The following is a 17,526-nucleotide window of genomic DNA, read 5'->3' as shown; positions in this document are numbered from 1 at the left end:
TAATCTAGTTGTTGTTTTGGCTTTATTTATCAACATAAAGTTGATCTATAACCCCTTTTGTTATGTTTGTTCGCTTTATATTATGTTCAAAGTGTACAAACTTTTACTAAAAAATTGACTTTGTCGAGGCCGGAACCCATTATTAATGTTGTTTCTTATGGTAAAATTTGCTTCAATATACAGTACATACATTTCTATTTATGAACCCTCTTCAAGAACCAAGTTCCCCTATAGTGTGTCTCATCTGTTTTTCTTCGGCCAGTAGGGTGAGTTTTACCTGAAGCTGGGCAGCTGGAAGGTTTACATCTCCGATCATTTCTGTACAAGGGTGTTCCACCTGCAGACGAGGGTTCAGCTCCAAAAAATGGAAGCTTCCATCCTCGGAGAAAAGATATTCCACAGTCCCAGCACTGACATAGCCCACCATCTTTGCTAGTCGTACGGCATACTGTGTCGGGGGCAAAATATAAGATGCCATCTCTCAAATCAAGCAGGTGATAATATTAGTTGGAGCGAAAATATACATTAAGTAACTGACCTGCTCCATCTGCTCAAATGTCGATAGTGCAGCTATGGTTGCAGGAGCTTCCTCTATGATCTTCTGGTGCCTCCTTTGGATGGAGCAATCTCTGCCAAACAGAGAGATGGCGTTCCCATATTCATCAGCCAGTATCTGAACCTCAAGGTGCCTTGCATGCTGGGCCAGTTGCATGATGAAAATAGGCGAGCCGGGTACTTCTGTCTGAACCTGCGCCAAACGTATATGTTTGTCATAAAACAGACTGCAAAATGTTTTAGAGGAGTCACCTTGACTGCGGAAGTGGAGATGGACTACACAGAATGGACATACTGTAAGTGAAGAAATCACAAACCTGCCTAAAGGAGCTTGGAAAGTCATCAGCACATTCTACTTTCCTGATACCTTTTCCCCCTCCACCCTCGGAGGCCTTGATGACAACTGGATAACCAATTTCATTTGCTCCCTGGAAAAAAAGACAGAAAGATGCAATTACCTGAGTTATTTGGTACAACAGTAGAAAATATTGTTCAAAAGGCTTACCGCCAAACCCTTGTCTATGTCAAGAACACAGCCTTGTCTGTAGACCTCTTGAGGAACACTGATTATGTTGCCAGGTATTTGGTCATCCTCTGCCCAGTCCACTCTTAAACCTGAAGTACAAGAACAGGCAGAGTAAAGTTACACATTTTCTCAGTGCATAAACAGCAGGTATCCAAAACAAACGCTGTCTAAAAATCTGCTTAGTGCAGTTCTACACCACTTCACATTTAAAAGTTGTTGAAAACGTGCTATATAAATAAAGTTGACTTGACTTGACTTGACTTGACAAAGATATTCTGCTTTTTTTGGCATTTTGATGAATCACTATAAAAGAAGGACCAACCTTCTTGAAAAGAAAGGGCAGAAAGGTAAGAATATACACTGTAAGTAATATAATGATCGTCTAAACAATTTTCCTGCAAATCTTTCAACTGAAAATAAATTGCAGGGATACCTCAATTTAAGATTATCCCAACCTAGGAGTATTTTAAAATATTTTGGCTGATTGTTTCTTGGCGGTTGGCACTTGTTTCTGTGGATTGAGCATACCCATAAGAAACGAAAATGTGAATTCAAATCATGGAGGCAATTTTGTCTTGTTCCAAACAAGCCGTTTTAGATTTGCCCTGACTTGTGACGTTGAACAAGATGTGACGTCAGTGGATTTCTGCATACATGGTAGAGGTTTACCCGAAGAGCTTTGACAAGTACAGCATTGTAGTCCGAAGTTCAAGTCACTAAATTCCTTCTTTTTCCATATCCTTTTGTTGTGGGACAGACAGGCTCATCATACATGTACATATACATGTACATGCATGCTAAAATCCTGTGCTGTGGCCATTTCTGATCAAAAGTAGCGTATAGTTCTAACATATCTGTCAGTAGACTCGATATGAAAACACTTAAAACTACAACATGGCTGACGGGGAGAAGACACATTCGAAGTAGAAGCACGTAAATCTTTCTCTTTTTTTATTGTCACACACATACTAGGTTTGGTGAGATTATCCTCTGCATTTTACCCATCACCCTCACCCCCTGGGAGGTGAGGAGAGCAGTGAGCATCAGCGATGGCCGCACCTGGGAATTATTTTGGTGATTTAACTCCCAATTCCAACCCTTGATGCTGTTAAGACTGCCCACAAAATGGCGCATCCTGAAGAGATATACTATGTACATATTTTATATTATATTACATACACTATATTGCTAAAAGTGTTTGGCCACTTGCCTTGACTCACATATGAACTTGAAGTGCCATCCCATTCCTAACAAATAGGGTTCAATATGCTGTCGGTCCACCTTTTGCAGCTATTACAGCTTCAACTCTTCTGGGAAGGCTGTCCACAAGGTTGCGGAGTGTGTTTATAGGAATTTTCGACCATTCTTTCAAAAGTGCATTGGTGAGGTTACACACTGATGTTGGTCGAGAAGGCCTAGCTATCAATCTCCGTTCTAATTCATCTCAAATGTGTTCTATCGGGTTCACGTCAGGACTCTGTGCAGGCCAGTCAAAATCATCCACACCAGACTCTGTCATCCATGCTTGCTTTGTGCACTGGTGCACAGTCATATTGAAAGAGGAAGGGGCCCGCTCCAAACTGTTCCCACAAGGTTGGGAGCATGGAATTGTCCAAAATGTTTTGGTATTCTGGAGCATTCAAAGTTCATTTCACTGGAACTAAGGGGCCAAGCCAAACTCCTGAAAAACAACCCCACACCATAATTCCTCCTCCACCAAATTTCACACTCGGCACAATGCAGTCCGAAATGTACCGTTCTTCTGGCAACCTCCAAACCCAGACTCGTCCATCAGATTGCAAGATGGAGAAGCGTGATTCATCACTCCAGAGAAGGCGTCTCCACTGCTCTAGAGTCCAGTGGCGACGTGCTTTACACCACTATATCCGACGCTTTGCATTGGACTTGGTGATGTATGGCTTAGATGCCGCTGCTCCGCCATGGAAACCCATTCCATGAAGCTCTCTGCGTACTGTACGTGGGCTAATTGGAAGGTCACATGAAGTTTGGACCTCTGTAGCAACTGACAGTGCAAAGAGGTCGCCGACTTTCTGCACAATGCGCTTTAGCATCCGCTGACCCCTCTGTCAGTTTACGTGGCCTACCACTTTGTTGCTGAGTTGCTGTTGTTCCCAAACTCTTCCATTTTCTTATAATAAAGCCGACAGTTGACTTTGGAATATTTAGGAGCGAGGAAACTTCATGACTGGATTTGTTGCACAGATTTGTTGGCATCCTATGACATTTCCACGCTGGAAATCACTGAGCTCCTGAGAGCGGCCCATTCTTTCACAAATGTTTGTAGAAACAGTCTCCATGTCTAAGTGCTTGATTTTATACACCTGTGGCCGGGCCAAGTGATTACGACACCTGATTCTGATCATTTGGATGGGTGGCCAAATAGAGTATTTTAAGCGTTGCTGACCACACAAATGATATACAAGAAAGGCTGACACAGCTCTGGTTGGTGCAAGGTACGTGAAAAAACACATTAGTTGCGCCGCTTTCCGCAGAGGCTAACACCAACGGCTTCACTTCGCTGAAGAGCAACCATGAGCCCGATAAGACAAACTCAACAGAGCAATACAGCATTGAAACCGGACTTAAAAGTGTTAATAGGAACTCTACAAAACAATGTCAATGAGATACAAAGCGACGATCTCCATTAACAGATTATCAAGGGTGTACAAAAGGATGTCGTAAATCTACAAGAATAAGTAATCGGGGCGGTGTGGCTCGGTTGATAGGGCGGCCGTGCCAGCAACTTGAGGGTTCCAGGTTCGATACCCGCTTCCACTGCCGTTGTATCCTTGGGCAAGATACTTGACCCACCTGCTCCCAGTGCCACCCACACTTGTTTTAAAGTAACTTAGATAATGGGTTTCACTATGTAAAGCACTTTGAGTCACTAGAGAAAAGTGCTATAAATGTCATTCAATCCACTACATCAATGGTGTATAAAAAGATGTCGAAAATCTCCAAGAACTGATTGTCAGAGAAAGAAAATAATATTGTGAGGATATTATATAAATTAAAAAGTTCAGAGAAATGAAGATTCTCAGTGAAGACAACACAGCATTAAGACAGGAGATGGATAAGCTGAAAGAGGAGAATGCAACATTGAGCCAAGAGTTGGATACCAAGCAGCAAGACAACACCCATTGGGACAACAGCAATGTTGTGGAGAACATGAAAAAGGAGACAGATAAAATTGATTTGGAGAACTTCAGGGAGGAGAAGGCAGCATTGAGACAACAGCTTATGGCCAGACAACAAGATATCAGCAATTTGGGCACTAAAAAAGGAGCGGATTTTGATCGGAAGAATATGAACTAAATTATATCAACAGAACCAACAAGAACTGAGGAGGAGTAGCAGTATATGTGATAAAAAACTTGAAATAGACGGAGTAGATATTGAAAGGGTAAAGGAAAACACATTTTTGGGTGTAATAATAGATAATAAAATGAACTTGAAATCTCATGTAAAAAATATACAACATAAAAAAGCAAGTAGAGATGTCCGATAATGGCTTTTTTGCCGATATCCGATATTCCGATATTGTCCAACTCTTAATTACCGATTCCGATATCAACCGATACCGATATATACGGTCGTGGAATTAACACATTATTATGCCTAATTTTGTTGTGATGCCCCGCTGGATGCATTAAACAATGTAACTTTACCATGAATTGATTAACGTGGACCCCGACTTAAACAAGTTGAAAAACTTATTCGGGTGTTACCATTTAGTGGCCAATTGTATGGAATATGTACTGTACAGTGCAATCTACTAATACAAGTTTCAATCAATCAATCAATCAAAAATAAGGTTTTCCAAAATAAGAGAACAACTTCAACTCCAGTTATGGAAACAAGTGCTAGCATGGCACTGCCATATTTATTATTGAAGTCACAAAGTGCATCATTTTTTTTAACATGCCTAAAAACAGCAGCTTGGAATTTGGGACATGCTCTCCCTGAGATAATCCTGATACCCACTACAACTATGGGAAATACTATACTTTGAGTTTCACAAAGTGCATTATTTAAAAAAAAAATTAAACATGCCTCAAAACAACAGTTACAAAAACAAATAAGGCACACAGCTTCAGTCCAGAGTATACTAGAGCATACTTGCCAACCTTGAGACCTCCAAATTCGGGAGATGGGGAGGGGAGTGTATATTGTAGCGTCCCGGAAGAGTTAGTGCTGCAAGGGGTTCTGGGTATTTGTTCTGTTGTGTTTATGTTGTGTTACGGTGCGGATGTTCTCCCGAAATGTGTTTGTCATTCTTGTTTGGTGTGGGTTCACAGTGTGGCGCATATTTGCAACAGTGTTAAAGTTGTTTACGGCCACCCTCAGTGTGACCTGTATGGCTGTTGATCAAGTGTGCATTGCATTCACTTATGTGGGTGTAAAAGCCGCATATATTATGTGACTGGGCCGGCACGCTGTTTGTATGGAGTAAAAGCGGACGTGACGACAGGTTGTAGAGGACGCTAAAGGCAGTGCCTTTAAGGCACTCCTCCGATAATGTTGTCCAGGTAGAAATCGGGAGAATGGTTGCCCTGAGAGATTTTCGGGAGGGGCACTGAAATTCGGGAGTCTCCCGGGAAAATCGGGAGGTTGAAACCGATACCGATAATTTCCAATATTACATTTTAAAGCATTTATCGGTTATCGGACATCTCTAGTAGCAAGAAACACATCAATAATGGATAAAGCAAAATATCTTCTGGACCAAAAATCCCTTCATATTCTCTACTGCTCGCTAGTGTTACCATATCTGAGTTATTGTGTAGACACATGGGGAAACAACTACAAATGTGCACTTCATTCACTAACAGTGTTACAAAAAAGATCAATTAGAATAATACATAATGTTGAATATAGAGACCATACAAACCCTTTATCAATTGAATTAAAAATATTGAAATTCAATGACTTGCATAATTTGATCATAATTATCAGAGATTGCATTTAACCTTTGAGGAGGTTCTGCTATATTTCCAAATTTACCAAACAATATCAGTCTAGGCGTCAGGAGCATTTGCTTACATTGTCTAAAATGAGACAAGGAGAACAGGTGAAAACATCACCTGATCCGCTCCATGGTAGTGTGGGAATGTCTGCACTTTGGGCCACAATGGAAGAAGCCACCTTATCGCCAAGAGCCCACATAGCTTTGCTGGATGGCCCTAGAATAAACACTTCATTAAAATAAAAGCACAAGCACATACAGATACAAAAAATATGTTGTACCTAAGAATGAAATGCCTGCTTTACTCAGCAACTCGGGCAGTTTGGGATTTTCTGAGGCGTGACCCCAGCCCGCCCACACTGCCTGTTAATCATGACACAGACAATAGTATTTTATTGCACTTTTTATCAGCAAGTCAAACAGGCAGAAGAGAAAACCAGCCAAAAAATTACGTAGACAGTTTTACCTGCACAGGGATTCTTTTTGCGATGTCCACTATCAACTCAACGTTGGCGTAATTGTTATTGTTTGCCCCACCAGGAACAGGAACATAATGGTCTGCCATTTTGATGTATTCTGAAAACAAAAACAGTGAGATAATGATTCATTTTTGCAGCACGTTGATGAAATGTTCAAATGTGAGGGTCAAGTTACACCTGCATTAGCTTTCAAGTCTTCAGGGGTGACCATGACCACAAAGCGAATTGTCCGCTCATTGCGAAACATCTCGTAGGACCAACGACGGATGGAGCGCATGCATTTGACTGCAGCAATGCCATTGTTGGCGATCAACACCTGTTGTAGAAACACTCGATTGGCTAGCAGAACATTGAGTGACTCACACAGCAAAAAAAACATGACACTAGTTAGAACAATAAGAGAACGGCAAAAATAAAGCTAAGAAGAGTTAGTTGCATCAGGTCACTTATCAATGTATTATATATAGGGATGTAACGATAAACGGTATTAATCGTAACTGCGGTAAAACTTTTGACGGTTAGTATTACCATTTTTAGTAAAAATTATTGAAAAACCGTGCTTCATAGCCACACTTTGATAAACTCACAGACAGACTGGTGATAGCTGACGAGATTAAACGCTAAAATGAATACAAGACACATTAACGTCATTCTCTATTAAGAAACGCCATACTCTAATCTAAACTTGTATAAACACATTAATGTGTGAGGAACTCAGATATTCAATTGTGTACATTGAACTTACAAACTGTGGCCTCTAAGTACAGAGTGATCAATATATACTCGGAGGACTATGACATAAAAGTGTTTTTACAGTGCCTTCAAGGATCGCTGAACAGAATAGCATGAAGTAAAGCATAAGCATAAGAAACACAAAACAGCTTTCTTATAGTGGGTCTATTAAAAAAAAAAAATCAATAGATTTCCGTGTGTGTACATGTACGCCGTGGCTCGGGTAGTATAGCGGCCATGCCAGCAACTTGAGGGTTCCAGGTTTGAGCCCAGCTTCCGCCATCCTAGTGATGGCCGTTGTGTCCTTGGGCAAGACACTTCACCCTTGCTCCTGATGGGCCATGGTTAGCGCCTTGCATGGCAGCTCCCGCCATCAATGTGCGAATGTGTGTATGAATGGGAAAATGTGGAAATAGTGTCAAAGCGCTTTGAGTAATTTAAAGGCTTGAAGGTAGAAAAGCGCTATACAAGTATAATCCATTTACCTATTTTAAGCATTCAACAATACAGCGATAATAATGATAACTGTAAACATTTTGGTCACAACAGCAGTGATATGACATTTTCCTATTGTTAGACACCTAAATATGTGTAAAACACAATTTACTGACACATTACTGGGCAAAAAACTCAGCCCTTATAACTACAAGGACAATCAGTACTTTGCAGACCTATGCCAAGGCCAAACTGTAACCAAAAGCTTACTTTGACGTCATTGTTGAATTTTTGGCCGCCAAAAGATACATGTACATGATTTTAATTTGAATACATTTATATCAGGGGTGTAACTGTACGGCATCCTCAAGGTCCCCTTCATTTTCGATACAGTGAGAGAGAAAAAATGCAAAACAGACTTCTTAGCTTTTGTGTTCAAGGATTTTTAAAATGAAGCATGAAAATGCAATTGCCATCTGCTGGCAGGTAATTCTCCAATAAAAAATAAAAAATATAGTCATAAATGTAGTTGTTTAGTCACTCTGCTGAAGGTACACTTCTTAATACTACTGTACTTGTAAGTGGGAAATCAGTGCGTTGCGTTCTTTTCAATACAAATGAGAACCGATTTGATATACAAATACATGTATTTGTTACACCCTTACACCCTCCACCCACACACACATACATACATACATATATAAATGTATGTAAATATACATAAATGTGTATATATATATATATATATATATATATATATATATATATATATATATATATATATATATATATATATATATATATATATATATATATATATATATATATATATAAATGTAAATATACATAAATGTATACAAACATATATATATACATATATATATATAAATGTCTATAAATATACATAAATGTATATATACATATATATATATAATCTTATATATATATATATATTTATATACATATATATATACTGTATATATATATATACTGTATATATATATATATACATATATATATGTATATATATATATATATATATATATATATATATATATACATATATATATGTATATATATATATATATATATATATATATACACACACACACACACACACACACACACACACACACACACACACACACACACACACACACACACACACACACACACACACACACACACACACACACACACACACACACACACACACACACACACTTATAAAAAATACAGAGTGATTCATCAAAAGACAAACACACAGACCAATCCATGTTAATAACAACGTTAAACAACAGTTTTCTCTTTATCTTACTTTTTCAATGACACGGTTGCCACCAAAGCGAGTGACAAACTCAGCAGGCGAGGCAACAGTGAAGTCCCGCTGTAGATCCATCTTTCTGTGTTCACGTCCTTTTTTCACCAAGTGTAGACCAGACATGCTGGGCCTGGGGAGGAAAACCTTAGAATGAATTGTCTTGCCCTATGTTCCCTCCATAAGCCAGGTAGATGAAGTTCCCCAAATAAAGCCACACAGGTAAACAGCTGAGAAGCGGTACCAGTCAACAAGAAGAAAATAGGCTATGAAAATCAAAAGTCAAAGTACAGTTTGTGTCTGAACCAGCCAATCTCGGGCCTTATCTTGCTATCTGCTGTTGTCAAGTGCAACTTTAGCCATAACATGCTAGAAGTAGAAGTATTCTTAACAGTAGTATGGGAGTGATACTGTTGAGATTTACACCATTAAATTGTCAAAGTATAGGAATGTTCTAAAAGTGCATTGAGACTCCTCTATACTTACATTATGATAGTGAGTAGTAAAAAAAAAAAAAGAAGTGTTTCTCAGAAAACACTTGGAAGCTTAGAAATCTACTCCAGAGTATAGGGTGAGAGAAAAATGGTCTTTATTCTCTTTTATGCGTATGGAGTTGACAATCCCTGAAGTCTTTGAAGTCCTTGAAGTCTCTGAAGTATTGGGCCTTTATACATAGATTAAATCTAAATCTGAAGGGATAAATATATGACACACCTCTGAGGAAAAGGCATTTAAGCACAGTCAATTCCAAAGGATCACAGCAGTTGGCCCGTTAGTGACTGGAACTGTTGTTGAAATGCTTGCTTACCCCGACCGGTTAGGACACCATCAATGAAATTGGCACGCAGTTCTGCATTGAAGTGCATGCAAACAGTAGAATCTGCATGTACACATCCCTAAACTGCGAGTGACTGTACTTGTTGCTCCCTTTTCAGTTGTCAAACAATGTTAATATCAATTCTCTGATGTTTTTCTTTACAGTGTTTACTGATAAAAGCAACATAACAGAAGCGGTGACGCCACACAGCAGTTAACAACTGTTTGTACTGTACACTTCCCTCCTGCAGACGGAGCTTGTTGCTATAACTAAACAAATACCAATATAAGCTCCAACTACAGTACACCTAGCATGAGCAATATTTGTTGAAACAAGCCTGCAGATGTTTTGATTGCAGACATGTATAAAATGTTGAAACTTAACACAAAACACCCATATACGGTGTCAAATGACACACTCAAAATGGACTGACCTTTGGAGATACGGGAACCAGGTGGCACTTTGACAAATATCTCCTTCCATATTGTAGCAACCCTTTGTAACCTTGTGTGTTCTAACGGTAAGATTAGTTACACTTCCTGTCAAGCTGTGCCTTTTGCTTCTCCGCCCTCCCACAAGTAAAGATAGGACCGATCACAAGCCGCTCATTACGAGTTGAGACAGAGCAGGGCCAACAGTGGGAGAGAACAAAGCGTTTGTTCATTTGAAGAAGGGAACTACTTTAAGCACATGGGAAATATTTGCTCTTGGACATAGGGCGGCTTGAGTTTTTGTAAGACTGGCCAAGTTTTGGTCTTATTTGAATATTCAAAAGGAACCACTAAAGTAAACACAAACCATTCCACAAAGCTAGTGAAACATTTTGTTTAGATTTCTAAACCATTTTCCTCCATCATAGACATAATCTGTTCCTGTGTGGTCTGAAGCTATGAGCATGTCATTCAAGTATAAAATGTAGTGCTATCAAATCATTATTTTTTTTAAATCAAGTTAAGCACACTTTTGAATTTGGACTAATCATGATATAGGCTCCAGCACCCCCCGCGACCCCGAAAGGGACAAGCGGTAGAAAATGGATGGATGGACGATCAATCACAGTTGCTACAAAAGTGTTTCACTTATTTGTGGTACTTTTGTTGACAACACTGCTTGTTGCCAATGTGCTGTAGCATTCTTGCTAGCGGCTGCCTGAAAACGTGTTTTGTTTATAATATGCTATCTTAAACTTGTTGTGGTGCAATAACAAATGCAAACTACCTTGGTTTTATCGTCAGGTGTGTATTTGGAAGTAAAATGTGCAACCTCCGTTGCATATAGCATCCTACGCCACCTTACAGAAAAAAACATCTGCGGTTAAGTTAATAAATTGTGTGATTTATTCATGATTATTGCAATTTTTTTTTTATATTAATCACATGCGTTAACACGTTAAAATTTGACAGTCCTAGTAAAATAAGATAACCACTGCTAATATTAAAACTAGGTCTATCCAATTGAATGCATGAATTTGTCCTAATTCCAATATCGTTATGAATCAGATTAAAAGTTTAACACATTTAACCCATATTCAGCACAGAATGAGTCTAAATCCCTGAAATGTGTCAGGCAATGCATTTCAGGCAGTGTACCTAATGTTCTGAGTCATGACCGAGAGAATACAACGTTTAAGTTTATTTTCCATGCTGTCTGGAAAAAAGACAGTGGCGACGACTTCTGGATATACTTTATATCTAAACAGTGTACATTTTTTAAAGATAAATTGGTACTTTTAGGGAGGATGGGGCGTGGTTTCATTTGCAATCTGGGAACACCTCCAGAAACGAAGATCTTGCAGACAAACTCAAAAAACAGGATATAAAGGGACTGTTGAGCAAAAACGTACGAAGAATTTACACAATGCATATCCAATACATATTACCTAGACCAGTGGTCCCCAACTACCGGGCCGTGGATCGATTGGTAAAAATAAAAATAAATTACCGGTACATTTTTTAATTTTTTTATTAAATCAACCCCCCCCCCCCCCCCCCCCCCCAAAAAAGGTTGGGGACCACTGACCTAGACCACAAGGAAGTGGTTTAAATGTATATTAGAATCATCCTCCTCGACATGACGGAACAGTCGACGCTTGGAACCATGAGTCATATTATTATTCTTTTTCTATATTTATAACACTTCCTTGTGGTCTACATCAGTGGTCTCCAACCTTTTTGTAACTGCGGACCGGTTAACGCTTGAAAATTTGTTTTTTTTGTGTGTGGTTTTTTTGTCATAAAAAATACAATCATGTGTGCTTACGGACTGTATCCCTGCAGACTGTATTGATCTGTATTGATATATAATATAGGAACCAGAAATATTAATAACAAAAAGAAACAACCCTTTTGTGCGAATGAGTGTGAATGAGTATAAATGGGGGAGGGAGGTTTTTTGGGTTGGTGCACTAATTGTAAGTGTATCTTGTGTTTTTTATGTTGATTTAATAAAAAAATATATTTAATTTTTTAAATTTTTATTTGTATTTTTTTATTTCTTGTGCCAATCGATTCACGGCCCGGTGGTTGGGGACAACTGGTCTACATAACATGTAATGGTGGTTCTTTGGTCAACATTTTGCATAGATCATGTTTTACAGACCGTCTTAAAGCTGCTTTCTGACAATCTGTTCAGAATGCGCCGTTTTGTGGGCGGACTTATTTACATGCTTCTAGTTCCACTGCGTCTTCTCCCCGTCATCCATTTTGTAGTTTTTAGCGCTTCCATATGAAGTCTCCTGACAGATCGAAGTTCGAACTGTACACTACTTTGTATTAGAAATGGCAACAACGGAGGATGCTCAATAAGAGGATAGAAGAAGAAAAAAGGAACTTGCTGACTACAGCGTCAGGCTACAATGGCCGACGTACGCAAAGCACTTCAGGTAAATTTTGACCATATATGGAGATATTCCCTGACGTCACTAATGGAAAAAAGGCACTTATGGGGCAAATTCCAAATTATTCTTTTCTGAGCAAAGGTCTCAAAACTCATTTTAGCTCTGGGGCCGCATGGAGGAAAATCTATTCCCACGTGGGCCAGACTAGTAAAATCATGGCATTAAAACTTTTAAATGAAGACAACTTCAGACTGTTTTCTTTGTCTTACTTCGTCAAAAATAGAACAAGCATATTCTGAAAATGTACATATTACAAATAATCCTCTTGGCAAAACACTTCGAGTTAGTTAAAAATTCTGAGGAAAAAAATTGGTGCAGTTTCAAAACCACCATGAAGAACACAATGAATTTCGACTTTGTCTCAGTGTTTTTTTTTTGTTCAAGTCATTTAACTTTAAGAACTTCCTGTTCATTAAAAACGTTTGGAAAAGCAATCGAGTGTTTCCTAAAACCGCCGCAATAGTGAAATCCGCAACTGCCACAACACATTAATTTATCATCATTCAAATGATGAAAAATTATTTTATCATAATGACACCATAGTCAAAATCATAGTAACATAACTACAAACTTTAACAATATGAACATAGTAGATTTAAGTACAAAATAAAATAGAACAAACAAAACATATATAGAAAAACACATTTTTACAATGGAGTTCAGCAAGCGCTGCATGGAACTCTGACTACAAAGATGATGGTCAATTTGACTTAAGTCTTTGCATCTTTCAGTTTTGTTATTTCATCCATTGAGTGGATAATTTACAATGAAAGAAGGTATTTTGCGTCGATACTGCATTAGTATGTTGCCCACCACAAAAGGAGCAGCTGATTGCTTGCACCTGCGCTGTTGGAGTAGCGGCAGCCAATCCAGAGGGCGCTTAAAGTCAGTTGACACGTCATCTTTAAACAGTGTCATGTGTGACGTGGGATACACATGAATTGCTATTGTGACATCCAGTGGACACATTTAGAACAGCAGTTTCTTTCATTAAAAAAATGCAGCTAATTTTTATATTTAGCAAACTTCTTGCGGGCCACGGGCCGGATTAAACCAGGGGTGTCAAACGTACGACCCGCGGCCGTACGTTTGACACCCCTGGTTTAGAGGAACTATGAAATAAAGGCAAGACTGTTAAACTGTTCAATATGTCCGCTATGCCTCCATGGTTTGATTTCAATTTTTTGGGACTTATGCAATACCCAAATACACAAAAACAGGTACCAATGACTGAGAAAAATTGGTTTTGCATAATAGGTCCCCTTTAAAATAGCACAATAATTAGTGAAAAGAAGTAGTAACAAGTTTACATTATTGTGGATACTTTTGCTCAGAAAAACAGACAGGTTTTATGTTACCATGAACATGATGTTCCATAAACACATTAGATGCCTTTATATTCACCTTATTTCTTAAGAATATTTGCTCATGCAAAATTACATAATTAATAATATAGATTTAAATGAATTATATTTAATTGTGATTAATCAAAATTACACAATCAATAATATGGATTTAAATGAATTATATTTAATTGTGATTAATCAAAATCTATCCACAGCAACCCTGTGATTAATCTAATTAGAACAATTTATCATTTGACAGCACTAATTAAAACAAATAAATATTAATTATGAAAGTGTATTGCAAAGGTGATGTGTGTTTAATTGCATGAAATTGGCTATCAAAATCATAAAGCCTTCCACTTAACAACAAGTAATGCTAGAGTTTTACTTATTTCAATGTGGATCTGCTTACTTCACTTAACTTTCAAACTATAATTTTCTTATTTTCCTATCTTTCAAGAAGGGTTGCACAAAGTCAAAACTAGCCTTTTGTTACTTGCTGAACTGAGCTCTTAATATGTTGGATGTTTTGTGTACCATTACTATCATGCACCACATTAAATTAATTACAAAGAGTATTTGTAGGTGTCCTTTGCCCCGTGATTGGCCGTGCTTTGACCTGTAGTCACAGGACAAACTTAAAAGACGCTCTGGTTTCAATAATAGTGCGAGGGGGTGTGCAGTGGCCGACAATAGCACAGGTCAGTTTGTTGCGGTCAGGTGATAAGGGGCACTTTCTGTAAACATGGCATGCAGGACCATAAAAACACTCACTGGCTGAGGGCAGACATCCCACAAAATGAGGACACACTAATCAAGACTAACTGTTACTGAGATGTAGAGGTGGGAGAAATAATCAATTTCTAGATGCATCGCAATTCGGACATGAAGGATAATATTATAAAATCTATTAGTAAACGTCAACAATGGATAATCGATTTATTTATGGTAAATAAAGTAAAGACAGTTCTATATTTTGGCTGATTACAGTGAGCCACCTCACCAAAAGATCCGACCAGCTCCTTTATTATAGGGCACTTATTTTGCAGTTTTGCACACATTTCCATTAATTTATTAAATGTGATGTGAATTATTTAATTGTTTCTCATTAGAAAACCACGGTTTTTAAAAGTTACAAGTGATAAACGCTTATTTAGTGAAACGAAAAGAAATGTAAAACTGCATTATTGTACATAAATTAAAGATGCATCAATAGTCGATTTTTAATCGAATACTAGCTCCCGAGTCGTAATTGTAATCGAATCGTAAGGTGCCCAAAGATTCCCACGTCTACTGAGGTGTGCAAGTTTACACTTACATGTTTGACTCAACACACTATATAAAACATTAAACAAAACTATCTTACTTCATGCCTGAGGAACTGGACTGTGGATCTTCAGAGGATGCCTGATGACGAGAAGATTTGGCGGTGCAGTTCGATGGCTGAAACGCTCCACTCGGTGGTTTGGCTACCAACGGCTCGTCGTCTGAAGAATTATCCTCCGATGCTCCCAGAATAAATTTGAGACGCTCCCTCGCCTCGGGCCCGGATCTAAGCATTGGCGCTTTGGTTCTTGAAGTTTTTGGGGTGATGATAGGCTCATTCACATGAGGTCCTACAGATGATCCGGGAGCCTGGAGATTGTTATTCTCCTGGTGTGTTGACACACACAGTTTGTCTGGATGAGGGGAGTGTGCAACAGGCACATCCTCCGGTAGTGCAGGAGGACCGCTGCCTGATGACATTTCCTCTCCTTTCTCGGGCATTGATGCTGTATTGATATTAATCCTCCGCAGGAGAAAAAAAATCCATAGGATTAATCCTAAAACTGCTAATGTGAGCATTCCCAGACATCCTCCTGACAATAAAGGGGGGGAAAAAAGAATGAATACATTTTAAAAAGTCCATCTAAAATGTGAGCAAATATTCAGAGAGCAAAATATAATGTTTACAACTATTTGCAATTAAACAAATAAATATTAAAATACACAACCTTAGGTACATTTGCTCTAATGAGATCCAGTACAAGAGCTACGACAGATATTCTGCCATCCTAAAGCTATTGTAATTCAGTTTAAAATGGCACTGTCACAGAAGTACTAAATGACACTATATTTCAGGGTTGTCTTCAACCTTAAGGATTTTCATTTTGCCCAGAGTCAACGATCAGTCGAATCTTTGGCATTCTTTTTAAGAGAAATAAACAGATAGCTGAGATAGGCTCCAGCACCCACCGCGACCCCGAAAGGGACAAGCGGTAGAAAATGGATGGATGGAGTAGTGTATACTGACTAAGTTTCAGTAACGTCACATGGGTGTGCTCTAGCACATTTACGGGAATATTCCCAGTTAAATATATTTATAAAAATTAATATAGTCTTTCAATAAAGTGAACTAAACAAAGATCTGATTTGCAACTTTTTACACCTCAAAAAAAAGTAAAGCACAGTTTATGGTGTTCTCGGCTCTACCGCAGCACCAAAGGGACACCAAATTTGACTAAATAAAGGAAGTAAACCAGCGGAAGGATCATTACCTTTGCAAAAGGAGCGCGAAACCACCGTGGCGAGGTGGTTCGTCCCAACCCGATTTTCTGCAGGCCGACGGCGGGTTTCGGCTTGCAAAAAAGGCTTGCAAACTCCGTGTCTAACAGCAGCTCATCCCGACGAGCCTCGACTACGTGCCACATGTAGAAACATCTCCCCACCACTATTGGTGAAATGTTCTTGCTTGCAGACAAACAGATTTAAGAGATACGTGAGGGCAAAACACACCCAGCTGTTTACGTGAAGTCACGCCAGGTTTAATATCTGACGGTTAGACTGCAAAGATAGTGGACGCAGACTCCACCAAATCGAATTGTCAGATCTTCGACTTATTTGAAGACAGTCCTGCTATTTATTTTTCTTGTCATGGTTGAACTGGGCTAGGAACATATCCAAGCATCTCTTGTATAAAGTCTCATTAGATTGTGCATGAGTACCTAATGTTGTGGCTAGTGCCCTGACTGTACACACGTTTATATTCACTTGCCCTATTTTCCTTTACTTTACTGCTAATCCTGTCACATCACTTAGCTAAACAGAGAAAATAATACATACACTGTATGATGCAGATCAGTTCTATATCGCTGCAAGGAGCAAATGCAACACCAACTATAGTATTGGATCTTATTGTGTACCAAAAACATACTTGTAATACTATACACAAATGTTATCGTTTGTCCTTGCCTTTTGAAGTAAGTGAAATAAGAAAACTCCCCTTTGTCCACTGGGTGGCATTGCAGGGTTATTAGGACCATACACAGCACTGATTAGGACTGACTGCTACATACTATTCTGGTATGTGTTGACATTACTCTGAAGTGCCATCCATCCATACATCTTCCTCCGCTTATCCGAGGTCGGGTCGCGGGGGCAGCAGCTTAAGCAGGG

At 38.8% G+C, this 17,526-nt stretch overlaps 1 protein-coding gene across 4 annotated transcripts in view; it reads right to left on the bottom strand.

Moving 5' to 3' along the window:
- acacb (acetyl-CoA carboxylase beta) overlaps window positions 1–17,526 on the bottom strand; it is a 58,037-nt gene that overhangs the window by 34,475 nt on the left and 6,036 nt on the right. For 2 of the 4 annotated variants that reach the window (XM_062051247.1, XM_062051249.1), the window contains exons 2-11: window positions 15,458–15,950; window positions 9,033–9,165; window positions 6,725–6,863; window positions 6,535–6,644; window positions 6,350–6,431; window positions 6,187–6,285; window positions 1,061–1,170; window positions 873–983; window positions 539–748; window positions 278–448 (exon numbers count right to left, since the gene is read on the bottom strand). In XM_062051247.1, coding sequence (XP_061907231.1) covers window positions 278–448; window positions 539–748; window positions 873–983; window positions 1,061–1,170; window positions 6,187–6,285; window positions 6,350–6,431; window positions 6,535–6,644; window positions 6,725–6,863; window positions 9,033–9,165; window positions 15,458–15,936 — 1,644 coding nt within the window. In that variant the 5' untranslated portion in view covers window positions 15,937–15,950. Of the gene's footprint in view, window positions 1–277; window positions 449–538; window positions 749–872; window positions 984–1,060; window positions 1,171–6,186; window positions 6,286–6,349; window positions 6,432–6,534; window positions 6,645–6,724; window positions 6,864–9,032; window positions 9,166–10,282; window positions 10,465–15,457; window positions 15,951–16,628; window positions 16,744–17,526 lie in introns of those variants that run through there. The other 2 variants (XM_062051248.1, XM_062051250.1) reach the window with 2 other exon arrangements.

This window comes from Entelurus aequoreus, linkage group LG06 (assembly GCF_033978785.1).
Source record: "Entelurus aequoreus isolate RoL-2023_Sb linkage group LG06, RoL_Eaeq_v1.1, whole genome shotgun sequence".
In the NCBI taxonomy this organism is placed as follows: domain Eukaryota; kingdom Metazoa; phylum Chordata; class Actinopteri; order Syngnathiformes; family Syngnathidae; genus Entelurus; species Entelurus aequoreus.
Note: the sequence above shows the minus strand (reverse complement) of the source record. Positions and strands in the feature narration are given on the sequence as shown.